Below are 27,344 nucleotides of genomic sequence, written 5' to 3'. Positions count from 1 at the left end.
TCCCCCTTTGGGGATAAAGATGCGAAACCATCTGTTTAATATTTAACCTTATTCAGCTTATTAGTGCTGCCATATAAATATGTACTGAAAAAAGAACAATGCAGAGCCTCACATGGCTCAACTAATGATCCAGAACCTGCGATGTCTGTTAACATGGTTAAGCTTCATGAAACAGCATCAGCTGACTTCAAGACAACTCGTTCGTCTGAAAAATGGAAACAGGCATAAGATGACGCCTTAAGGATATTACAACAGAGAGAGGATACAGATAAGATACAGACAATCTCATATTGAACAAGACTGAAAGGAACATGCAGTGTTTCTCTCTCTCTCACACACACACACACACACACACACACACACACACACACACACACACACACACACACACACACACATTGCACATTCCCTACAAATGACCTCATGCAGAGGATCTATCAAACACGATAAGATTTCAGGCTGCGCAACTCATAGTTATGTATTGTGATGAACAGGAAATCTGAAATACGAAGATTTAAAATAATATGGTCTATCTACAGTATGTATAATACTATAGTGAATACCTTGGTACCATAGTATCTTTTACCATATACAGTGTAAAAAACAATCAGCTACTTTTCCTCTAAAAAATGAGCAATCGCATTGTAGCTTTTAACTTTGGAACTGTTCAGTTGACTTAGATTTTACAATTATAAACATTTCTTCCTCAGATTAAGTTAAGCCAACCAATCGCTTTAAAAAAACGTGAGTAAACCTGTTGTTTTTAAAGTAAAGTCAACTAATTGTTTTTTACAGTGTAGTACCACGTTTTTTGTATTTGTACTCTGGCAGTACCAGGACGTTGCTAAAAATGGCAAGGAGTACCATGTACATGCAATGGCACCAAATAGTACCACACTGCCACAGTATTTTACATATGTTACTATGATTGTATCAAGGAACTTATCAGACTTGTCAGTTTCAGGGTATTCTTGAAAATACCACTGAGTAAAAACAGTAATACATTAATTTAGCACCTTAGAACAGGTATGACATGGTGTGATTTAAAAATTTTACCGTGATATTATTACAGTAAGTTTTTGTAATAGAAAGAAAACCAAGTACCATGAAACATGGTTCTTAAAATGCAATACTAATGGTGCCGTGTCCAAAAAATATTGAAGCACTATGTCCAACACTTCCATACTGTACACATACTGTACTATTTTAGTACCAATTGTCAGAAATTAATGGATCTTCAGACAAAAATGTCAGCAAAAACCGAAAAGCCCACAAAGTTTTGGAAAAGTCACGGAAAACAGATATCTGTATACTTGAATATAGGTTAGTTGTCTTGACTGTCCTTAGCCATCACATACGCTTACATCATTAGTGCGATGTAAGCATTATCTAAATACATTTTACATAGATAAAAATTGAAACTAAATAGATTGTTGCGTGTTTTACAATATGTGAAAAATCATGCAAAAGGCTTGGAATTTTAGTAGTTAAGATGTCTATGAATACTGAAAACTACAAATCAGGGCACGTCATACCGCTGAACAATTAAACAAATGACCCCAATATGACCCCTATTCAAACGCATGACTATGCTATGATACAAAAAAATCCCTTTTGAAACACTTTGCTAAATGCAAATAAGATATTTCAATAATTGTTTATTCTGTTAAATTCTTCAGTACGCAGAGATTTGAACCCTTGTAGTGTGAACGAGTCTGCTCTCACTGGTCCAACACATCACAGAAGAATTGAGCCTTTCATTGGCACAAACACTGGAAATATTTCAGGCATGTAAGAGCCAGGTGAACCCCAGCTCCAGGACGCTCTGAACTATGAAGTACAGAGCTTTAATCGAATGAGATCACTTCAGAAGAGCTCAAAGACAACAAATACACTCCAACAAAACAAGCATCCTATTACAAAACCTGAACACACCCCATCTCAGAAAAAGAAAAATATAATAGAAAAGAATTATGAAACACACAAATTAAGCTGCAGATTCTTCATTTGTGAATAAATGAAACAGTATTTGAGTCAATAATTCATTAAAATACAAGAGAAAGTATTTACGTTTTGCGTCCTTCACAGTTTTCAGGGCAGCCTGAAGCCTTTCCAGCATGTTGTCCTAATAAAGTTTCTAAATCCAGCTTCAAATCCTTAGGCTTTAAATCTGCATATATTTTTACAAAATGGCGAAGAAAGGAGCGAAAATCAGGAGTGTTCAGGTGTTTTTTCCCTTCAGAGCAGAGAAATTAAGGCTGCTTGCGCTGACAAAACTGATCTGAGGAAAAGAGAGGGGCGAAAGAGGTTGAAAAAGTGCAGAGTGTGTGTGCGTGTGAGAGAGAGAGAGAGAAAAATCACTGGAGGGAGGGTGAGAGAGTGCATATGTGGAAAATAAGAGCGAATAAATACTACACTGAATCCTTCCACAAAAATATCCACATGTCTATATTTACCACTACATACTATAACAACACATGCAGATTTTATACACTACCATATAAAAGTTTAAGTTCTTTTGAGGAAAAGCGGACGTAAAGATGCTTTTAATATCATGAAACGCAGTTTTTTTTTTATCTACGAATCATTAAAGAATCTTAATAATTTTATTTTATTGTCAGTTTTCTAACATTTTTAACAAAAGTTATAAGAAGGATTGTGTTTTGAACATTGACAACACTGTAAAAAAGCTGGGTTCCACACAAATCGATTAAGTTAACATAATTGTTTTACAAATTTGATTAAACCTAAAACAACTAAGTTGTCCCCTAAAAATTCAAGAATTGTGTTGATTCAGCTCATTTTAAATAAGTAGTTTGAGCAAGCAGCAAAAATCTTTTTTGAGTAAGAAGACTGAATACTGGAGTAATGATCACCACAGCACAGAAATAAATGACATTTTGAAATATATTCATTCATTCATTCATTCATTCATTCATTCATTTACCTTCAGCTTAGTCCCTTTGAACTGCCAACTTATCCAGCATAGGACTACAAATGAAACATCCATACACACTTGCGTTCACACACATACACTATGGCCAATTTAGCTCCTTCAATTCACCTATAGCACATGTCTTTGGACTTGTGGGGGAAAGCAGAGCAGTCAGAGGAAACCCACACGAACACGGGAAGAACATACAAACTCCACACAGAAACGCCAACTGACCCAGCTGGGGCTCGAACCATTTTGAAATATATTAAAATATGTAATTTTGTTTTATATTGTAATAATATCTCATAGTATTATTTCTGTATTTAGTTATTGGATCAAATAAATGCAGCCCTGTTGAGGGTAAGTTACATTTCACTTTTTTAAACAAACAAAATGTCATTTATTTTTAAGGGTATACATGCTTGATTAAACTGGTAATCTTTATAAAAAATGATATGAAACAACAACAAAAAATTAACACAAATTACTGTAAGTACACTGAAGATCTGGATGGGGATGGTAAAAATTTATTTTGGATTATAGGGTAACATTTTACATAAGGTCTATTAGTTAAAATGAGTTAATCCATTAACTACAATGAGCAGTGCATTTGTTGTAGTATTTATACGTTTACAATAGTTAATAAATAAAGAAACAATAGTTACTAAACAAATCTTTTCAGTGTTTTTATAAATATTTTGATCATTTTGTTTCACTTTAATTAAACTTTTCATTCATTTTTTTTCTCCAAGTTCCAATATTTTCTTTCATTCATTATTTATATCATTATTTCATTTATATTCATACAAATGGAACCTATTTTAAAGTTTAAATGTGATATCTAATAATTTAATAATGTAGTAATTTCAAGTATTATTATAGTTGTGTTAATACATTTTGTAATCAAATATTAAATATATATCACAGATATATTTTTTCAAAATGGTTAAGAAACATGTCAAATGGGCAAATCTCACTGATTGAATGTTCATCTAAAAACTTGAGATGTTTTCAACAATACTCAATACTCTGCTATACAATACACCCCCAAAAAACAATGACCAAGTACTGAACTACTACAAAATAGAACATATAAAAGGACAAAGAACAAGAAAAAAAGAGAATGAAAACAGGAAAAACTGCAATCAGGAAACGGTTTCATTTGTCGTTTCACAGTTGCAAGCACAGCTGCACACAAACCATGACCTTACTCCGATTTTACCTCATCCTGCATTTACAAACCCTTCCCCTCAACGCTACAAAATCATTTGTGCATATTAGCAATTAATAAAAACCAACTAGAAACATCTTCTCACAAATCACAGCGTACACATCAGCCAAGCTTCAAGTCAACTGAAAGAAATCATAATTAGTCTGCTAATTAGAAATGTTCTATGAACATGCTTATTGCATAATGACATGACTCAGTCAGCCAACATGCTCAGAGGATAAAATGCCCCCTTTTTTCCCCAACAAATCACCTGGCCATGAAACACAGAAGGAGGATTGTTTGTTCTCTTTATGGAGACACAAGCTATATTTACAAAGCCCTGATGTTTATATAAATGATGCACTGTGAATAATACATTACTGCAATAATAGTAGTTAATAAATGTATTACTGTATACAATGATCTTTTTTGGCCGTAGATTAATCAACACATGGTCACACTTGTAGCCCAGAATATAAATGTAACTAATAATAATTCCTTACATTTATATAGCACTTATTCTAGACACTCAAAGCGCTTTACACAATGGGGGGAGATCTCCTCATCCACCACCAGTGTGCAGCATCCACCTGGATCATGGTTTCCGCTACATTCATTCTTCCATGGCGGGGGGCCACACCAAATTTCATCCCGCCTTAGCTACATTACAGCTTCTCATTCAAAACATTCAGTCGGTTTTTTTAAATAGCGGGTTTTAATCACACCAAAATGTATTAAAAGGTAAGTGAATTATAACAGCATGAACTTTTTTGTGACCGTAGTAGGGCTGTGCATTATTTGTTTAACCCTTTAAGGTGGCGTGCTGACTGACTGAATGACTGACTGACAGGTGCGTGATGCGTGAGGCCAGAAACACAACGTAGCTTTCAGTTATGATCAACACAGTTTCCATAATTATACTTGATAGATAAAGGTCTATGGCTCTGCATACAATGACTTTATCTTGCTGGAGTTTATAGCCGTTTCACTTTACATCAGGATGCATTAAAACGTGCATGAAGTTTTGTGCATGAACAGAGGAAATCTGTGCACAAGCAAAGAGATAGAGATATATCAGATGCTAGTATTATATAAATACAATCTCAACTTGTAATACTGCACTCATGACATTTGTCATTGAAAAAACGCCATAGATAGTTGGTATATCTGTGTAAAAGGCCTGCCGCCACAGCTGGAAAAAATCCTAGAGGAAACACTGTGGATGACGTGACGGCAGCCATATTGCTCCAGACCATACACCACACACCAGCTGATTGGTGGAGAGGAGACAGAGTGATGAAGCCAATTATGAAATGGGGATGGTTAGCAGGCCCTGATGAACAGAGGCCAGTGGACAAATTTGGCCAGGATACCGGGATTAAACCCCTACTCTTTTTTTGAAGGACATCCTGGCATTTTTAACGACCACAGAGAGTCAGGACCTCGGTTTAACGTCTCATCTAAAAGATGGCGCTCACTGAGCAGTATAGAATCCTCTTTAAGTAGCTTTAGGACCCATACAGACCTCGCTAACACCACTTCTGGCAGCAACCTAGCTTTCCCATGTGGTCTCCCATCCAGGTACTGACCGGGTGCAGCCCTCTTTAGCTTTAGTGGGTGACCATGTGCGAGCTGCAGAGAGCTGGCTGCCAGCTAACTCGCTAGGATTCAACTTAATCAATAATTTATCATGGGTCATGCACAGCAGAATGAACCACCAATTACTGTGTTTTATGCAGCGGATGCCTTCCAGACTCAACCCAGCACTGGGAAACACTCTCTCATTCACAAACACACACACTACAGCCAATTTCGTTTTTTCAATTCAACTCTACCACGTCACCAGGAGGAATCCCATGCAAACCACTGGCGAACATACATACAGAAATGCCTCCTGGTCCAACCGAGACTCGAATCAGTGACCTTCTTGCTGTGAAGCAACAGTGCTAATCACTTAGCATTTCAAGGCATTTTACAAAGTATTCTAGAATCTCTCCTAGTTCAGGGCTTAATTTGGCCAAAAACTTCTCCTCAACAAATGAAGCAGTTCCAATGATAAAAGAGGAAGCTGTGGATTGGAGCCACAACCTGTAAATATTTTTATTTGTTAAAATTGATATCTTACATGTATAGTTTCTAGAGTTAACTGTATGTTGTAGCAAGGATGTAAACAAGGATCTAAATAATGGGAAATGCTGTTTGGCACCGTTAACAATTTAGCTGCAAATAAATGAATATTTATCCGTCAAATCGATGTAAACACCCACAATCTTCACTAGTGCTTGCAATGTCTCTCTATGTGGCCGTTATTCCTGCTTTCTACATTTGAAATGAACTTGAGTTTGCAAAAGATTTGTGAAAATTTCGTATTACTTAAACATGCTAACCCAAATATATATGAAAGACATTTATCAAACTTTATTTTAGATTTGAGGCATAAACAAACTTTTAACACTAGATGCCGAATTGTTAGTAAGAGGTATGACGTTTCCTGGTGAGGTGGAGCCAATACGCAAATCAAGACACATTAGGTTAGCCAACCACTCAGAGGCCATTGAGGGCGGGCCTAAGGAGGAACCGGGAAATATCATAGTTGTTTTCATGTTAGTACAGAAGCAGTATAAAATTAAGACAAAATATGTGAGAAAAGAAACGTCATTTTTTTACAAATGAAAGACAAGCACACAATGTTTAGCAGACCATAAACACAATCAAGCCTAAAAAAAAACTCTCTGGACCACCTCTTTAACACCTGGCCTCTGTTATACTCACAACCATAAACCCACTGAATTCAGGTCACGGCACCAATATAACATTCACATTTCGACTTGCCCTGCCCCCAAGTGGTATTCAAACCAACTTTTGGGGTATGGAACACAGGGGTATGGCTTTAGAGTTACTAAAGCACTTCATGAAGCCATGAGAGTGAATTACATGTATAGTTTTTTAAATATCAAACGCAGTAGTCCTTAAAAGAAAATGTCTAAAATAATTTTAATGCAATAGTCTATCAATAAGGACCAGATAGTCTTGCACTTGTTACTGCATGTACAACAGAGAAAGTGGTACCTTTGGATTTTTTTAAATTTAAGCACATTCTTAGTAGCAAAGTGGTTTTGACAAGACTACTTACTTCCATTCACTACATCCTGGGATGCAATGACAAACCCAAATCCTTCTCCTGGTCTTCGTCTCAACTCCACATCCATGGCTCTGGAAGAGATTGCTGCCCTTGTGTCCACATGGCTTTTAGATACTGCGCCAAGGTTAGAGACAGCAGTACGGCACTGAGCAGGTCCGTCCTCCACTCCTAACCAGTCCCGGGGCTCTAGGGTCAGGGTAACGGGCACAGAGTCCAGGAAGCTAGTGCTTTGGACCAGGTTGGGAAGGTCACCACAGGGCGAGGAGGGAGAGAGGGTGCTCTGGCTGGGCACAGCACCATCAGAGGAGGGTGAGGTCAGATCAGGAGTGCCCAGTGAAGGAGGGAGTCTCTTATAGGCATTTGGGGAGCCTGGGGAGCAAAGAGGACCTGAGAGAGAACATGACAATGATGAGTGAAGGGTGTTATAATCTGTGTTATGGTAGAAAAATGAACACAGTGTCGATGACCCTCACCTCCTCTGTAAACCAGTAAGACCACCTCACCCTGTTTGGTATGTTCTTGCAGCACCCGCTGCACCTGTTCACAAAAAAAAAATCATATGCACCGATTCAAGAGTTTCAAAGAAGATAAAAGCTTCAGAAAACTGTAGAGTTACTGAATTACCTGTGCAAAGCTGAGGCTCTGCACATCAGCCCCATTGATTTTAATAATGGCATCCCCTGGCTGTAAAGAGTGGCACTGTCGCCTGTCCCAGACTCTCTTCACCACTGCCAGCTGACCTCCCTGCCCCCCAGCCGTCACACTGAAACCCATTCCCCCTCCCTCGCTCCTGCCCAAGGCCACAGGTACCAGCTCACCCCCTCCCCCACAGCCTACCCCACCTGGGGCTCCAGGGGACCCTAGGCCACCCGGGAGAGGCCGCGGGGGGTTGTTGGCTGGACACCCGTTAAAACCACAGGGTGGGTGCTCGGTTGGGGGTGCGACAGCAAGAGATGTTTGGGGCATGGGAGGCCGCTGGATGCTGGGCGCTCCTGGTGGCGGGGCGGTAGGACCCACCTCAGGCTGGGGTAGTGGGAGCGCAGTAGAGGAGAGATCACTCTCGGAAGACTTGGAACTGTGATGGGTGTGAGAAGGAGCTGGAAGAGAGTTGTTGTTGTAGCTTCGGATAAGGGAAGCTCTGTGTGGAGGATGGAAATAAATGCATGTGTACATAGTGCGGAATCAATAATAATAAGAAAAAAATAAATAACTTGTTCGATATTTCAGAAGAACTGACTGTCAAATTTCTGTTACCTGCGTGTGACAACAGAGCTGACCTCTGTATCGCTATGACTGGAGCTCATTCGCTCTGAAGGGGCAGGGCCGTTTGATAAAGGCACCGCCCCCATCCCTATAATCCCTCCCACTCCATTTCCATTGGCCATTGAGTAGGAAGGCTGGGGTGCCGTGTTTCCATTGGCATCCAAGGCCTCTTTCTGCATGCGGGGGTAGAAGTTGTTGTGGAGTGACATGGAGCGGTTGAGGTTCACAAAGGCAGGCTGCTGTCCATCAGGATGCTGGACCTGGGATTGAGCAGACCCAGGGGCTGCAGGGTTGGTGTTTGGTGCATCAGAAGGGGAGGCGAGACTGGTTTTGGGGCAGCCATCAGGGTTGTAGAGCATGGGGTAACCTCGACGAAGAACAACATCCACGCTGTGACCCATGGGGACGGATTTCAGCATTTCTACTACTTCTTTATGGGACAAACCCAGTACACATGAGTCGTTGATGTACACCAGGATATCCGCTGAAAGAGAGAGAGAGAGAGAGAGAGAGAGAGAGAGAGAGAGAGAGAGAGATTACTGTCATTTATTTTTATGCATAAGGGAAATCAAATTGTTAACAATCTCATTCTATTTTTTTAAGTGCAAAGAGGGCATATCAAGAGGAATTAAAGTTTAAAGATTTAAAGATTTAGATCTAAAGGATAACATTTAAATAGTTCAGTCTACAATGCAAACTGACTCCCAGCTAACAAAACTAATGTTATGTATAACATGCTAGCATTGCAATGAAATTATGAAAACACTATTTCTAAATGTTTTGCCCTAACTCAGGACTTCAAAATGTTTTGGGTTATGCAAATGTTAAGGGACCATTCCATCTGATCATTTTACACACATTATGGAAACAGATGTACTGAAGCTAAGCAGGGCTTCACCCGGTCAGTACCTGAATACGAGACCACATTGGAAATCTAGGTTGCTGCCAGAAGTGGTGTTAGTGAGGCCAGCAGGGGGCGCTCAACCTGTGGTCTGTGTGGGTCCTAACGCCCCAGTATATTGATTGGGGACTCTATACTGCTCAGTGAGTGCCGTCTTTCAGATAAGATGTTCAACCAAGGTCCTGACTCTGTGGTCGTTAAAAATGTCAGGATGTCTTTAGAAAAAGAGTAAGGTTTTAACCCCAGCATCCTGGCCAAATTTGCCCACTGGCCTCTGTCCATCATGGCCTCTAATCGTCCCCATATGATAATTGGCTTCATCACTCTGTCTCCTCTCCACCAATCAGCTGATGTGTGGTGTGCGGTCTGGAGCAATATGGCTGCTGTCAAGTCATTGTGAGGAAAGTCCCCCCATAAATGTATAAAGTGCTTTGAGTGGCCAGAAAAGCGCTATATAAATGTAGGAAATTATTATTATTCGATGTATAAGTAATATTTTTGTGCTAAAATTTACAGAATAGAATGAAAGACCAGATTCTGCTGTGAACAAGAACACTGATCATTAACAGTTCTGGAATTTATTTTCTTATAATTTTGAGAGAACCTTGTTAGAACATTAGTTAAAATTCAGAGAACTGGAAGGGCATCTGCTGTGTAAAACATATGTCCAAGTAATTGGCGGTTCATTCCGCTGTGGCAACCCCTGATAAATCAGGAAATAGGCTGAAGGAAAGTGAGTTAGTGAGTGAGTAATGGTTATTATTGTTGTTATTATTATTATTGTTAAAATTATAAAATTACAATATATTAGAATATATCATCTACTATCTAATGTACTATCTACAGTTGAAATCAGAATTATTTACGTCCCTTTGAATTTTGTTTTCTTTTAAAAATATTTCCCAAATGATGTTTAACAGGGCAAGGAAATTTTCACAGTATATCTGATAATATTTTTTCTTCTGGAGAAAGCCTTATTTGTTTTATTTCGGCTAAAATAAAAACAGTTTAAAAAATTTTAAACACCATTTTAAGGACATAATTATTGGCCCCTTTAAACTATATATATTTTTGATAGTCTACAGAACAAACCCTCCTTATACAATAACTTGCCCAATTACCCTAACCTGCCTAGTTAACCTAATTAACCTAGTTACGCCTTTAAATGTGACTTTAGGCTGTATAAAAGTGTTTTTTTATTTACTGTCATCAAGGCAAAGATAAAATAAATCAGTAATTAGAAATGAGTTATTAAAACTATTATGTTTAGAAATGTGTTGAAAAAATCTTTTCACAGAAATTGGGGAATAATAAACAGGGGGGCTAATAATTCTGACTTCAACTGTATATAATGTACTATCTGTTAAATCAATTGAAATCAAATCACGTATCGCCTGACCCCTTTAAGGATAAGTAATGGCAGGAGGCTTGGTGGGCACACGTGAGCGGACAGTGTTGTGTGTAAAAGACAGGCAGATTAAAACCTACAGGCGCATCTGGATTAAAAGCAGATCAGCAGCAGATTCAAACCATGAGACCCTCCAAATCACTAAGCACACACACGCATACACAGTACACAGACTAATCTAATCCAGAGAGAGAAAGAGTGTCAAGGGATTTCCAGCCTAAAATAAAAGTGAGGATTGGGGGGATAGATTAGAGGATAGGGAGAGAGGAAAAGCAAACAGCTCATCTTTTATCCATCAGATCCTATTCTCTTCCCTGGCTTTTTCTTCCATCTATAAACGGTCTGACTTAAATCCAGATCTAGGAGGCTTTTTGTCTTCTTTTAAGAGTAAAAAGAGGACATTAAAGTCAGAGGTGCCGTTACGTCACATATGATTCACAGCGTCCTCAAGAGTCCCCTGCACAAATCTATGCGTGTTATTAAATTATTATGTCTGTCATAAATCTATGAATATTTAAAGAAGTGACCTGTGGAAGTGCCATCTCCTGTTCTGCAGATTCGTAGAGAGGCATCAAAAAGCAGGAGCCACTTATAGCAGTTTCCAGGAGAGACCGTGTTGCCATGTGAATGTGACATGCAGGAATTTATTTATTTATTTTTTTTCAATATTGTCCAAATGTGACATTAGAAAGATTTAAAAAATTGCCTCTTGCCTCATGAAAACATTTTTTACATTAATAATCTAATGCCTTTCCAAATGTTCCTTTCCAAGTGTGCTTCTGAAATGTTTCATTATGAGCAAAGACATATGCAATTTAACTTGAAATTGTTTTTTTTTCTAAAAAAACTGCTTAATAAAAACAATATTAGCAATAAAAATAAACAAAAAAATTAAATGTAATATTGTTCATTTCCCAGACCTTTCGAAACCATTAGTTTATAATAATAATAATAAAAAAATACATTACATTAGCAGTTGTAATAAATAATGTAGTAAAAAAAATGCTACAGATGAAAATGTCCTAAAATAATAATAATAATAATAATAATAATAATAATAATAATAATAATAATAATAATAATAATAATAATAATAATAATTAAAAATCATATAAATAAGTAATTGTAAAACAATAGCAAAACTGTTAAATACGAAAGCCTTTATTCACAAACTTTTTAAAACCACTACAGTAAGTTCATTCATTCATTCATTCATTCATTTATTCATTTTTCTTCGGCTTAGTTCCTTAATCATCAAAGCTCGCCACAGCGGAATGTGGAACTCTGAGGACAGTGTTTGTACTTGTTTTTTAGGACTTTTTAAAAGTGTTTTACCTGTTTTGAGTCCTGACGGTCCCCCGGGGGTGACGCTGTACACCTGCAGGAACTCTCGAGGTCTGCTGCCACCCACAATGTTGAAGCCAAACCCACGGGGTCCCTTCAGCAGGCGAGTGTGTATGGAATAGCCCTTCAGATCAGATGGTTGGTCTGTGAATGCAGGTACTAATTCACGCACACAGACACACACACACACAAGAAAATTAGCATTAAAAGTCTAACAATACCCTTAAACCCAAACATCAGTGTTTCACGATGGAGTGAACTGCTAAACAACAGCGCCATCTGCTGGCGCTATCAGAGCTCTACATTTTTGATCAATGTTAAATTATTAAGCTAAATATTAAAAACGCAAGCAAGCCATTTGAAGACCAAAAAGTGGCTATTCTATGTAAAAGCACACTATTATATACTACTGTTCAAGTAAAATTGTTTACTCTGCTATCTGATACTGTAATAATACACACCGTTTACCACAATGAAGTGCGTTTGGGTAGACTTTCTGATTCTTGAATCAGAAAGGTTATACTTGCTTATCATTTTTAACTTTGTCCTTCATTTTGTTGTTGAATTGTCTGAACAATCTGCCAAAAGTATTTTTTTAACACAGCTGCATCAAAAATACAAAATAACCACAACTGAACGTATACACACAATGTTAAAAGCTCATGTGGCGATATAGCATACTATCTTTTGAAACTTGCATAATTCATAGGGTTCTGCATACTATTTTTAAAGAATAGCAGACAGAATGTCATATAAAAATGATGACGCACTATATACACAACTAATGTAGTGGCATACGTGTAGTACATGTGGTATCCATTTTAAAATTTCTATTTTTAAAATACCCCTCTCTTAGACCTTTCTAACCCAGATTAATATGCATGCACATGCTGCATCTTCTGTAAAATAAGTTGTATCTTGTTAAGATTGCATTGTGTGGCTAATCCTAAAATAAAACAAAATCTAACAAAAATGCTGTAAAATGAAACAAATCCTTTAAACTTGAAGCGATAATTCATCTAAAATATGAACATTCGACACTCAAGAGATAATTTTGACTAGCCTGTATAAGCTGAGCTCTTACATTCATTCATTCATTCATTTTCTTTTCGCCTTAGTCCCTTTATTAATCTGGGGTCGCCACAGCAGAATGAACCACCAACTTATCCAGCATTTATGCAGCGGATGCCCTTCCAGCCGCAACCCATCACTGGGAAACACATACACACTTATTCACACACACATACACTACGGACAATTTAGCCCACCCAATTCACCTGTACCGCATGTCTTTGGACTGTGGGGGAAACCGGAGTACCCGGAGGAAACCCACACGAACGCAGGGAGAACATGCAAACTTCACACAGAAACGCCAACTGACCCAGCCAAGGCTCGAACCAGTGACCTTCTTGTTGTGCGGCAACAGCACTACCTACTGTGCCACTGCGTTGCCTGAGCTCTTACAGTATGTAGTGAAACAATGTACAAAATTATTACCTTTACTACAGTCTCTGCAAATATCTATTCATTTTGCATACACATATATATATATATATATATATATATATATATATATATATATATATATATATATATATATATATATATATATATATATATATATATATATATATATATATATATATATTAAGGGCTGCACAATATATAGTTTCAGCAATAGTCATAACGCAGGATGTAAACAATGTTGAGTCTGGATTATAATTTATCGTTTTGCAAGTGTTTTTTGAGGCCTGTGACTGTGTGTGGGTTTTAAAAACATTCAGGCTTAAGTAATTGTACTGTTTGTAACTTTGACAAACTAATAACAATTTATTTTATTGAATTATTTATGAAATGAAGCCTAGGCAGTACAATTGACCTGAATACAGTCCGATAATAAAACACTATTTATTTAATTTGTATCTTTTTCTTTATTGAATTCATCTTTGCTTGTAGATTGTTTTTTATATTTTATGTATATGCGCTGACCTACAGAATCATCCTAATCAATCTAAAATTATAAATTTATTCCAAATAGTTATTCAACAATATAGGGAAACTGTATTCCTATCGCAATATATATTGCAGAATAAAAATATTGCAATGTCAGATTTTTCCAATATTGTGTAGCCCTAATATATACACACACACATACACTATATATAGGAAAATTATTTCAGCCAAAATCTCTACTGTTGGACTAAAGAAAGTACCTAGAGTACAAGGTCTGAACCTGAGTAAATTAATCAACTTTCATTGTTTAAACAGTATTCAGAAAAGAAAACATTGTATAAAACAAAAAGAAAGTATAGTAACATTCAGATAAAGCAACATTTTAATTAATGTCAAACAAATTTTTAAAAGTGAAACTGAAACTAGCAGCATGTTGGACACAAAAAATACAAATATTCACATGTTTCTCTAAACTGACCAATCTGAATTTGTGGCATTTCGCACCTATTGCTTGCTTGATGCTACTGACATCACATGCATTTGCACACATGGCTTTCTTAACAGACTTATAAAGATTACCTGACTAGATAGCAGACGTGACCTTCTCAAATATAAGAGAGTTTGTTGAGTGACAGATAACATAAAAAAGAGAAAGAGATGTAAGAATGAAGCGAGCAGGGAGGGATGAGAGGATTGTGGATAAGGTTTGAAAGGCAAAGGATAAGATGAAGGCGTGAGAGAAAGACTAAATGGCTCCAGGAAGGTTTGTCATTAATCTTTGTGTGTGAAGACTGTAGAGAGAGAGAAGCGAGAGTGTGTTTGGGGGCAGAAAGTGGAAAGGTTCCAAGCATGCACGCACACACACACATGCACACATATACACTCACACTCTGTCTTGCTGACAATCTCTTTGCCCTGAGTCCTTGGGTCCAGCCAGCTTGTGGTCTTTGAGTTATGGCTGAAAAATGAGAAAAACAAGAGAGACTGTTTTTCCGGCCCACAAGGTTTTATCAGCAAATTCAAGATGAAATACAACAGCAGTTTTGAAAACAATAAACAATCATTTTCATGGGTCTAGGCAAAGATTATGCACTTTTCACTGATGTATGTGCATCTTAAGAGTAAATTTTGTGCAAAGTGGCTAAGCAATTATAAACTTGACATATTAAGCAAACTTAAAGGCAAAGATTTTGCACTTTTCGTTATTGTGCATCTTAAAATTCAAATTGCCTGTTAAAAATGGTAACTTAATACATTAAGAATACTTTATTATCATAAAGGCATACATTATGTGTTAATCCAATGATTTTGATCTTAAAATGGAAATATAATAAAACTCAAAATGCATCCAAAATACAAAAACAAAATATATTATATGCACTTTTAAATATAACATTTTCAGACAAAAATATGCATTAAAATAGTCTCCACACATTTAAGCAGGCTTAATTTTCTCTAACCCTTGTGTATTGTTTAAATTGACTACCCTTTTATAATGTTGGGGTCTGTTTTCTCCTCCATTGACTTTCCTTATAACCACATTTTTATTGCAAAGCCATGACACCAAATAATCATGTGTTCTTGATTGCTAGTGTTTGTCCTTGTTGGTAAGAGGTACAACTTAAAATTTTCCTGTTGCTCATCAGTTTACACCATAAACTCTTTAGAAATGCCTGTGCAAAATGGAGTAAAATAGCAGAATATAGTGTGTGTGTGTAGAAATACACTTACTATGTTTACAACCCTGCAGGCACATCAACATGATGTCATATGGACATTGTACTCCAACCTAAAAATCAACCAAATATCAACGTCTAATCATGTTACACCTTGACGTTGTGTTGACATTACCACTATGACATCTATCAGACGTTGGATTTTGGTCACTTTCCAACACAACCATAAAATCAACCAATATCAACTTCATTTGATGTCTTTATTGGATGTCAAAATAACGTTGTCCTTAGACACTGGCTAGACGTTGAATTTTGGTCACCTGACGTCATAATCTAAATCTAACCTAAAATTAACGTCTTATGATGTTATGTGCCTGCTGGGCATGTTCTGAGGGCTGAGCTGCTTATTTTTATTTTCTCAGACATATTAAGGAAAGTATGCAAAGATCTCTCTCACATGCGCACACACTAAAACTATACTCCACACATAACCATATAATTTTAAGCTTTATTTTGCACTGTAACCATTGATCAACAATAAAAACTACTTCTTACCAAGAAGGAAAAACAACAACAATCAAGAATGCATTATTATATGGTGCCATGGCATCAAAAATGATGTTATAATGAAAGTCAATGTGACAAAAATCAGCATTAACCATAACAAATGCGTGGTAAATTTGCCTAAAGCGTATTGTTGAATTTTTAGAAATTTTCAAAGCATTTTCCCAAAATATGTGTCCAAATAAGATGTCACGAAAAATCATTCTATTTGCTGAAACACAGAGAAAATTGTGGCCAAATTAAAACTCAAAATCACCCCAGAGTGGCTGAAAACATCCCAAACAGCACATAAGGGTTGAGGCAATGATTATGATTTATACCCTGATGTGCATCTTACAGTTGAAATGTTGCCTTTTAAAACTTTCATTTTAAATGAATCCAAAATGGGGCTGGGCGTTATTGCAAAAAATATATCACGATATAATGTTTTATAGCATTCAATATCAACAATTATTGAACATTTTTTACCAATACATTTAGGAATTTTAGAATTTGTTTTTATTTATCCACTTTATTTTAATTTACCAACTCTCCTAAGACAAACAGTTTTAATAGTCAAAAACAAAAATATTTAAACAAAATATCTGATCATATAACATAAACATAAATGTAAAAGAGACACTTAAACTTGATAAATAAAATGTTAGAAAGTGTGTGCAACTAAGGTAGATCAACATACAGCATATAAGGTGTGAATATTAATGATGGAGTAAACCTCAAACTCTGTGAATAAAACAAATTATGCTAATCAAATCTGAGCTTTCAAGTAAAGGAACCAGCAATCATTACTCAAATTCATACTGAACATTACAAATTGTGAAGTTGGATGACTACATTGCCCCTTATGCTAAAAACTCTTTCAGATGGGATACATATTGACAATGATGTTCAGATAATAAATATGGATACCAATTTTATCGGCCAGCCCTAATCCAAATTGATCATCTGAGGTGCATCTTGAAGTTAAAACGTTTCCTTTTATAACAAAAAGCATTAAACAATAGGTAAAAAAAAAGTCATTTCCATTTTCAAAGATTAAGCCATTTTATTTGATGTGTTTCCTAATTTCATGTCCTCCGATTAAGCTAACTAATTAAAGGAATTTTTTTTCACAGAAGTGCATCTTCAAATTCAAATGTTACGTTTGTCTGTCAAAAATCTAAAGCGACAAAATCGTCACATCACTTTGAGTACAATCGTTAATTACTTGAGGAAGCAAATGACCTTCTGTCTATTTTTCCCCGCTCTATTTCCCATTCTTTCCTTCACCCCCTTGCTCACTCACTTGATGTAATAGGGTTCTCCTGTGTCACTGAATGCCAGCTCCCAGTTTTCAGGCAATGCCCCTCCTCGTGCTCCGTTCTCAATGGCAAGCCCTCCGTCCCGCATGCCGCCCAAGTCCCATGTCTGATTAGGTGAGACAATGGTGGTAGGAGGCGCACTGCTGGCCCCTGCGGACCCCGCTGCCAAACACAGTCAACATGGCATGAGATGCAGGCGCTTTGTATAATCTTGGACAACCTCAGGTCAGCGTGAGGTCATGCTGTTCATGTTACTGTCCTCTTGCCAGCTCTAATACGAGAGTGGCATCAATCCTGAACACAATTCCATAGCTTTTAATGTCAAAAACGTAAAACTGCAAACATGTGCTGGCTGAGCTGACATCCATTTGTCTTAAAAATCTGTGGGTTCAAAATAACGGCAAAATGGAAAGTCAAGTCAGATTTGAAGATGCTGGGAGATTTGGCATAGCACATAAAACTCAAGATATTGTACACAATACATGAGAAACAATAAAAACGACTAAATATTTCTGGTTAGGAAAGAAATGTGTTTTAGATTTAGATGTGTTTAGATTTGTTTTTAGGTTTAATTAGTTAAAATCTTGAACAATTATTTGATGTTAGTTTTAGCAATGGCTTTTCTCTAGTTGATAACTGTATTGACTATATAACGGAATAAAAATGTTGCAATTTCAAAATGAAAAAAAAAAAAACTAAATAAATAAACAAACATGAGTCCAAACTCAACCCAGGCTCATTATGGATACGTACCCCCGTACACATTTCTGGGGAGCACAAAAGAGGTCGCTGTGTACGCTTTTTAAGATCTCAAATTTCTTTCACGAGTGCCATATGCGCCTGCTCTTCTCGTGAGGCCACTGTTGACTGACTGACTGACTGACTGACTACCTACCCCCTTCCCTAAACCCAAGCAATAGTGTTTTCAGAAGCACTGATTGGTTCACCCACCACCTTCTTTGAATCCAGTTTTCAAAAGCAATACAGAAAAAGAAAAGCCCTCGCGGCCGCCTGATTTTTATCACGTTTTCAGATCTTAACATGTTCTCACCCTGTTATTTACTTGTTTATTTTATTTTTTGCCTTTTGTTTTTGTTCTACCTGCTTTCTGGAACCGTTCTTTGCTAGACTTTTGCTAGACTAAACCTTGTCGTCGTGGTCAACTCCTCTCTGTGTCCCAAGTCCACTGACATATGCGGCGAGCTACTGGGCACACTAGTAACAGCGGAAAAGCCATCCACACGGAGGTAAGCTGTCAGCTGATAGCGCGAAAAGAAACGGAACCCATCGGCAACGTCATACAGTCCCTTAGCATTCGATAAAAAGACGAAATGCAGTCATATGTAGCTCTGGCTACATAATTTGCACTCTCCAAAAATATATACAGAGGTATGTTTTCACAATGAGACTGAGTTGTCCAAACTAGTGCCTTGCAGTACTCCCTAAGAAATAGATCATTTTGAAAACAATAAGTCACTTATGCTAACAAAAAAATTAACTAAATCCCAGCAATGGTAATTTGTACACAAAATTGCACCAAGATTTCAAAACAACCACATTAGGCTAACCTAATTTTCACAGATAACGCTTTATGCATTTTTTTACATTCATGTATCTTACAGTTCAAACTTGATCTTCACTTGTTAGTTTTAACAGTGGCTTGTCTTTATTAGATTAAGTTATAGACTAAATAAACCATTTACTTGACTTTAAATTACTTAAGAAAAAAAGTGACTTGTTTAAAAAAGTGCAGCCATCAGCGGATTACCTGACAGACCAGAGTCTTCTTCGCTGTTGTCACCTTCCTCCACTGCTTTTTCCAGGTTGCTGAGTGATTTGCTGCGGGTACGGAAGTTCCTCAGGAGGTTTCGATGTTCCTGGTATGTAATGGGGGGGCTGTCAGGACCGATGTGAACTGGCCGAGGTGTGCCATAATAGTTCCCTATGAAGACATTACATATATTTTTTAAAATTGCCCCAGTAAATCATGGCTTAAATACAATAGCTTTTGGACACAATGCATTATACGTCCCAAATGAAACAATCCTTGTAAAGAGAATTCATTTTCAACTTAAAAGCTATTGTCCTTTAAGTCAATTTCTGAGGCAGCCAAAAAAAAAACATTTCCAGAATTGCAGACCAGAACATGCAGCTGAAGTAAAGGGGCTTCGGAACTTCAATTCCATTTTGATGAAATGCATTTTTAAAAACACGTTTATCTGAAAATAACCAAAATCCAGCAAACCCACTCATGCTGGCATGAACTCTACAAGTCTGAAGCCAAAGCTCCTCAAAATCTGATGATCCATGTTATCCTACATGATTTGACTGAATCTTTCAAATGATCATCTCCAGTTTCAATGGAAGCAAGAACATCTGACCTTTTGTAGCAAGGAGTACACGTGATTAGGGTCATAAATTTGCTGAATTCCTTAGCAACCTAGAAACAGCATAGAATTAGATTAAGTATATAATAAAATTGTTAAATGTTCAACTTTACTGCAGATTTTGAATCTGAAAGTAATTTCCAATGTGTCATGTTAGCCTGCTGTATCTTTCCTAGTCGAAGTTTTCTGTGTCAGCAGTTTTACTGATATAATTGTAGCACATTTTTTATCCCCAAAAAAAAAAGATTTTTGTTTTGCTCCTGGCTGCTGCTGCAGCTCTAGATCATACTCTTTTTGACACCCAAAATCACTGTTGTTATAAAATTAATAAACTGAAAGAATGAGATCAGATCAATAACAAAAATCTGGATTAATCCTCCTATAAACATCGGAATCAAAACAGAAACAACTCTAAAAAATATGTTTTACATACAGTAACAGTTCTGTCATTTAATGCTGAAATAGTTCTTTATTTCCCACTTTTTGTTTTTCAAATCTTTACCTGCCAAAAGACTTTATGATGGCCAACCATTATCAACACAGATTGTGAACAAATGATTTCTGTCTAAAAAGATCTATATTTTAACTTGTTTAAAATATAACTTGTGTAACTTTTTTCTTTTGACCATCATAATTGTTTTAACATAAACAAATCAAAGAGTATATTTTGTGTATTTCAGATGCCAACTTAAAAGCTGCCAATGACCGCACCAAATCCAATCATGAAGGCATGTTAGATTACTGAATTCACAGAAATTTGTTCTTTATTGAATCCGTTTTCAAATCTTGATCTAGTTGTTTGATTTACTTTTGTATTTTCGTCATTTAATTAACTGTCAATTGTCATTTATTGATATGTTTAGTTATATGTTGTTAGTAGTTTGTTTACCGGTACTTTGGTAGCACCGCAATACTATGGCACCAAAATACTGACGATGCCACTGTAGTTTGTAAACAGTAGTATTGTCATTAACGGTTCTACAATATGTTGCATGTCAAAAATCACTAAAATGCTCAAAGATTTGTGCCAGCAAATAATCAATAGGCCACTTTATTTTACTTTCGTTTTAACTGTCTACATACGGGTTGTTGTTTGCTGCAGCCATGACAGATCATATATGGCATGATCAATTATTTATTTATTTATTTATTTATTTATTTATTTATTTATTTATTTATTTATTTATTTATTTATTTATTTATTTATTTATTTATTTATTATTATTGTTGCAATAACAACAAAGGAGTCACAGTATATTCAACAACAAAAAAAAAACCAAAAAACCCAGAGAAAGTCTGTACAAATAACAAGTTTCAATAATAAGGGAATTGAATTTAAGTATTACGACATAAAATATAATATTTCTGACAATTTGCTTTATTTCGTAGATTTGAGTTATGATACATATAATACAGTATTCAGATACTTGGTATCGTGATACTTTAGCTTGTTTAGGATCTTGGCCTGAATTGATGGTCTCGTGACAACCCTAGCTGTTAGTGCATTTTCTTTGTTTCAAGTTCACATCAATAACCATAAATAAAAGTACCTAAAACGGTTTTGGGATTTATGTGTTATTAATTATTAATTTTGTTTAAGATTTAAGACCAGACAGATCAATGAATAAATAACACAGTTAACAAATATTTAAAAGTAATCCTATTACTAACATTAATACACATAAATGCACCATACTAAAATTAATCAAATATTCATAAACAATGAGAAACTAATCATTAAAAAGTTTATAATACTATTACGACCCATGGTTCTTTCTTGCAAATGTCAAAAATGACAGAATTTAACACTAAATCCCTATTTACAATCCCTATATACAACTGTGACAAGCTCAAGAACCCAAATTTAGTACTGTTCAGAATAATTTTTAAAAAGAGTATAGTGTTCTGGATGAATATACAATTAAAACTTTAAGACGTGCACACTCATTATTTAAGAGAGTTTGCTTCGCTATTGTACATTGGATATATTTTCATCAGTTTCAAAGATATTTAACTGGAGCATATGCCAAAACTCCTTGCTGTGGCTTATTTACAACTGGAGAAGAAAAAAAAAAGAAATGGGAGAAAGAGAGAGAGAGGGAATGGGGGCGGTGGAGTGATTGGAGACAGAAAAAACTGAAATAGGGATTACAGAGAAAAGCCTCTTTTCTCCTGTACAGAGTGATAGAAAAGTAGGAGTGCGGTGTGGTTTCTGGCTTGAGAAATGACTCATGGGCTGCGGGGCATCACTGCTCAGGTGTTAACAACACTTTTGGAGTTAATTATAGATGTTTTGAACAAATAATACCACATTTTGCATTTCTAGTGGTATTTCTAGGGGTTCAGTGAAGGTTTAAGGGGTCATGGGTTGAGAAATCAAACATCCTTTAATTATTTGACAAAAAAAATGTCATTGTATTAAAAAATAGTGTGTAAATTTCAGAACTCAAAGGGAATCTAAAAACAGGTTTTAATGAAAGCGAGCTGCCGAAAAGGCACGTTTCAGATTTGGTCTCATTATGACATCACAGTGAGACAAAACAACAGCAGTAGATCAGCGCCTACTTCTATATCACTCCGTTTTTAGCCCAATTATTCATGTGTGTATTGAGAGATTAAATATGAAAGAGATGCAAACACAAGACTTCTCCAGCAACAAAACGCGCAGAGGATTACAAGATGCTGTGCAGTGCCAAGTTGTGGAAAAACAGTTTTTGCGTTTGAAATCCTTTCGCTTTGTCTGTTACAGAGAATTATTTAAAAACGTCCTGAGTATTTATACATTTTTAAACAGAATGACTCATTTATATCTGCATTCATTATATGTGCGTCCATCTATTCTTATTTATCCTTACAGTGGGCATTTCATTCCAAGTGTTGAATGCTGCACACAAATCAAAACACGATATTTCAATTAAAGGGTCAGAAACTGGATAGAAAACAGACTTTACTTATGTTTTATTTGTGTAAATCTCTTATACTCATCAAGGCATTTAAAACTGGATCAATACTGTACTATTATGAAATGAATAAAAAAAAATGTGAAATTTTTTTTTTATTAATTATAATAAGTAATGAATAAGCCCACATGAAATCTGCGCATGCAGAAATCCACATATTTCCACAAACTGTTAGCCCATCATTAACTCTATTTATTTACTTATTTATTATTCTGTAAATGTATGTAATTTTTTATTTATTCAGTCTTTAAATTGATTTTAGTAATATTATTGACAAATATGAAAATGTTTATGTAATTTATGAACAATACAGTTCTGTCTACTGTTTTCCGTCTTTTAGTAGATACAGTGCTCAGCATATATAAGTACACCCTTCCCAAATCTATCTTTTAAATTCATATTTTATTAGGAAGCTATACAATATTATATTTGTGCAAATACAGTTGAAGTCAGAATTATTAGCCCCCCTGAATTATTATCCCTGTTTATTTTTTTCCCCAATTTCTGTTTAACAGAGAGAAGATTTTTACAACACATTTCTAAACACAATAGTTTTAATAAGTCATCTCTAATAACAGATTTATTTTATCTTTGCCATGATGACAGTAAATAATAGTTTAATAGATATTTTCAAGACACTTCTATACAGCTTAAAGTGACATTTAAAGGCTTAACGAGGTTAATTAGTTTAACTAGGCAGGTTAGGGTAATTAGGCAATTTATTGAATAACGATGGTTTGTTCTGTAGACTATCGAAAAAAACTGTAGCTTAAAGGGCTAATAATTATGTCCTTAAAATGTTTTTTAAAAAATTAAAAACTGCTTTTATTCTAGTCGAAATAAAACAAATAAGACTTTCTCTAGAAGAAAAAATATTATCAGACAAAATAACTTATGATAGCAACAAAATAACTTATGATAGCAATCCAAACACTAGTACACCTAAATTTATATGTTATAGAAAAATATTTGTAGAATTGGTAGGTTGCAATTTTTTTTGCAATATTTTGATTGAATTTAACTGTATTATCTTTCAAATTCTAAATATCTTTGGTGACTAAATATTATTTTAATAAATATAACTGTTTAATAAATCTGTTTTGTTCAAACGCACCAAAATACATTGCCTATATTCACTGTGAAATGGATCAAAAATATTCATTTTCATGCTGAGCACTCTATATCATTGCCGGCCACCTAGGGAGGGCCCCACAAGCACGAGCGCGTACGTTTAAATCATGAGCAATAAGCATTGCACAATGCACAAACCCCATTAAATGCACTACAATTCACAACGACGATGAGAAAAAAAAACCTTCCACATTGCATTAAAAGAACAGCTCTGTATAATTCATACATGACAAATAGCTGAAAAATATAATAAATACACAACAACAATATAAATAAAAGCAGGAAATATTAGAAACATACCCAGCAGCACCACACAATATTTTGCATAACACAGCATGTGATCGGCTATTGGGTGAACTAATGACATAACGTATTCCTACACAAACTCCACATATCTCTCTAAATTGCTCACGTTTGATATAAAGCCACATCTTTCCAGAGCCGAAAAAAGAAAGAAAAGAAAAGCAGAGGAAGAAAAGCACGCTCAAAGTAAAGGTGTGTTCTGCTATGCATAATACATTATTAGTGTAGTATCAGGACTTGTTTTAATAAATTCAACGATGCCCATGATCACAGAAATACTTGAGTGATATGTGAGAAAAAATAGGCCATATTCAGCATGTTTCATTAAACAATTAATTAATTATATTTCCCACTAATTCATCCTGCTAAAAAAAAAAAAAAAAAAAAAAAAAACACAGGCTTCCCCCTCATTTTGACAAATCGAATTTAACATCTATTGCAAAGTTTTGTTTGTGTAAATCTCTGTGTAAAAACAAGCTAAAATGTCTCCTGCATTTTTAGTTATTTATGCGTATATTTGTATGTTATTCATTTACAAAAAAACACATTTGATTCATGCTTTATTTGTATATGTCAAACTTTATTTTTATTTATTATGTATATACTTTATTTTTTAAATGAGTGTTTTCTGCTTGTAAACTTATTTGTTTAAATCTGAGTAAATATTTGTTCAATAGTATTACAGGTCAATACGTTAAAGTTAGTAAAAATGTAAACACTTAAATATTAAATTAATACAATAAAATGTAATAATATTAATGCAATAAATTTATAATATTAAATTGTATTTTTTTTGTATTTTCTTCTCACGGTTTTTACACAAGTGGGCCAATTTTATTTATCTCGCCTAGGGCCCCTCAACCCTACGGGACGGCACTGTTCTATATCATATAAGAGACTTGCTTAGTTTACCAAATAAGTTGATCTAATTGGATTTGCATTGTAAACATAAAATAAAAGTTAAAAGGGGATTTAAAAGATTTGTCAGCAGAGTCTGTCTGGCCCTAGTAATGAGTTAATAATGAGTAATTAATGATGAGTAATTATTTAACATCACTTCAGTCTTCAGTGTCACATGATTCTTTAGAAATCATTGTAATATGCCGATCAGATGATCAGTTATGATTAAATAACCTGTTTAAATAACGTCTTTTATAACATGTCTTCAGTTTAATGTATCCGAATGTGATTTAAGCATTTTGAACCAAGAAAATTGTACAAGAATATCATGATTTTCACAAAACTATGAAGCAGCAGTTTTCAACAATAACAAGAAATGTACAATACATTGGAATGATCACTCAAGGATTATATGACACAAAAAAACAAGTAAAGACTCTATAAAGAATATATAAAGATATTACAGAACAAATACATTATAAAACGTAGTTAAAAAACAGTAACATTTCATTCATGCAAATGTGGTGAGCATAAAAGATTTCCTACTAGCCCTAAATTGTTAAACACAAACTGTACTGTATATATATATATATATTAAAAAAGAGGATTTTGGCAGGATACGTTTTAAAGCCTAAAGCACTAGAAGAATGGCATTTACATCAGTCAGCCCATTTGCTGTTTAATTTCCCAAAAAAGCAGGTTTGCATTAAAACCTCAAGGGGGACTGAAATGGACATAATAAGCGAGCAATATCTTACTTACTTTCCAAAGACAAAAGAACGTAAAGTGTCGCAGTGGCGTCAAAAACACGACTCAGCGGAAACATATTCATAAATCGGAGGGCTGCATCTTTGAAGGATGTCATAGTGTGAGTCTGCAGCTGTGTGCGAGATCCTTAACAGAGACATCAGTCTGCGTAACACGCTTGTTCTCTCTCCATTAGGGCTCTTTTTCAGCTCTTTCTGCTGATAATGTTTGGAGGACAGCAGTGAGCCAGCACGGCACTTTTCTCTGCAGTCTGGAGGCTGCTTCTCTGGACTCTGATTGGCTTGAGCTTTTGGAGCTCTGGCGTGACGCCCTGACCCTCGCCATGTGTTCACGAGCACACACAAATTCAGATGCTTGCGCACACAAACTCGGATGAACAGTAAATAACTCCTTACACATCCAAAACAAGCTCTGCCTGTTCCATATGTTCACATGAAATCATAATTAGCTTCAGATTCATTTTCCATATTGATTTTTTTGGTATACATGGTGGATATGTAAAACATTTACATAAAAAAATATTAAACAAGACTATTTAGTTAACTATTTAGCTAAATTTAAAGGAGGTTTAAGTTTTAGAGAAGGATGTTTGATCATTAGCAGTTTTTAAAATATTTAATTTGTTATTTGACAATGGCTGTAACCCTTTTTTGACCTATTTAAAATAATAAAAATTCATTATAATAGCTAAAATTTACAAATGGATAGTTTAAAAGATTTGGATAGTTGGAAAGATTTTAAATTCAGTTCAGTGATGCCATTATTATACAGCTTGGTATAATTAGAGAAATGTATATTCATTAGAGTTTCCCATGGCACTTTAATATTTCATTCATTTGCATTATTCATTTCAATTCAAGGTCTAGAAATCTCACTTTTAAATTTAAGCTCTCATACATCCAGGCTTTTTAAAACTGTGAGAGTCCTGGAATTCAAAAAGGACATATGTTGATGTTGTATGGCATCTTTAAGGACACCTTTTTGTTGTTTAATGTTCTGTTTTGTTCACTGTAAAAATGCTGGGTTCCACACAATTGCTTCTCAATTGCCCCAATAAAAATTGATTAGATTATCTTAATCATTTTTACAACTTTAAGTAGATTGAACATAAAACAGGAGTAGCATGGTGGCTCAGTGATTAGCACTGTCGCCTTACAGCAAGAAGCTTGCTGGTTTGATTCCCGGCTGGGCCAGTTGG

At 35.5% G+C, this 27,344-nt stretch overlaps 1 protein-coding gene across 1 annotated transcript in view; it reads right to left on the bottom strand.

Annotated features, from left to right (window-relative positions):
- magixa (MAGI family member, X-linked a) overlaps nucleotides 1-27,344 on the bottom strand; it is an 84,819-nt gene that overhangs the window by 28,650 nt on the left and 28,825 nt on the right. Inside the window, 8 exon segments of the mRNA XM_056463690.1 lie at nucleotides 7,279-7,674; nucleotides 7,761-7,824; nucleotides 7,912-8,425; nucleotides 8,542-9,034; nucleotides 12,195-12,362; nucleotides 15,044-15,114; nucleotides 17,682-17,859; nucleotides 19,466-19,639. Of these exon segments, the coding sequence (XP_056319665.1) occupies nucleotides 7,279-7,674; nucleotides 7,761-7,824; nucleotides 7,912-8,425; nucleotides 8,542-9,034; nucleotides 12,195-12,362; nucleotides 15,044-15,114; nucleotides 17,682-17,859; nucleotides 19,466-19,639 (2,058 nt within the window).

Source organism: Danio aesculapii, chromosome 8 (assembly GCF_903798145.1).
Source record: "Danio aesculapii chromosome 8, fDanAes4.1, whole genome shotgun sequence".
In the NCBI taxonomy this organism is placed as follows: domain Eukaryota; kingdom Metazoa; phylum Chordata; class Actinopteri; order Cypriniformes; family Danionidae; genus Danio; species Danio aesculapii.
Note: the sequence above shows the minus strand (reverse complement) of the source record. Positions and strands in the feature narration are given on the sequence as shown.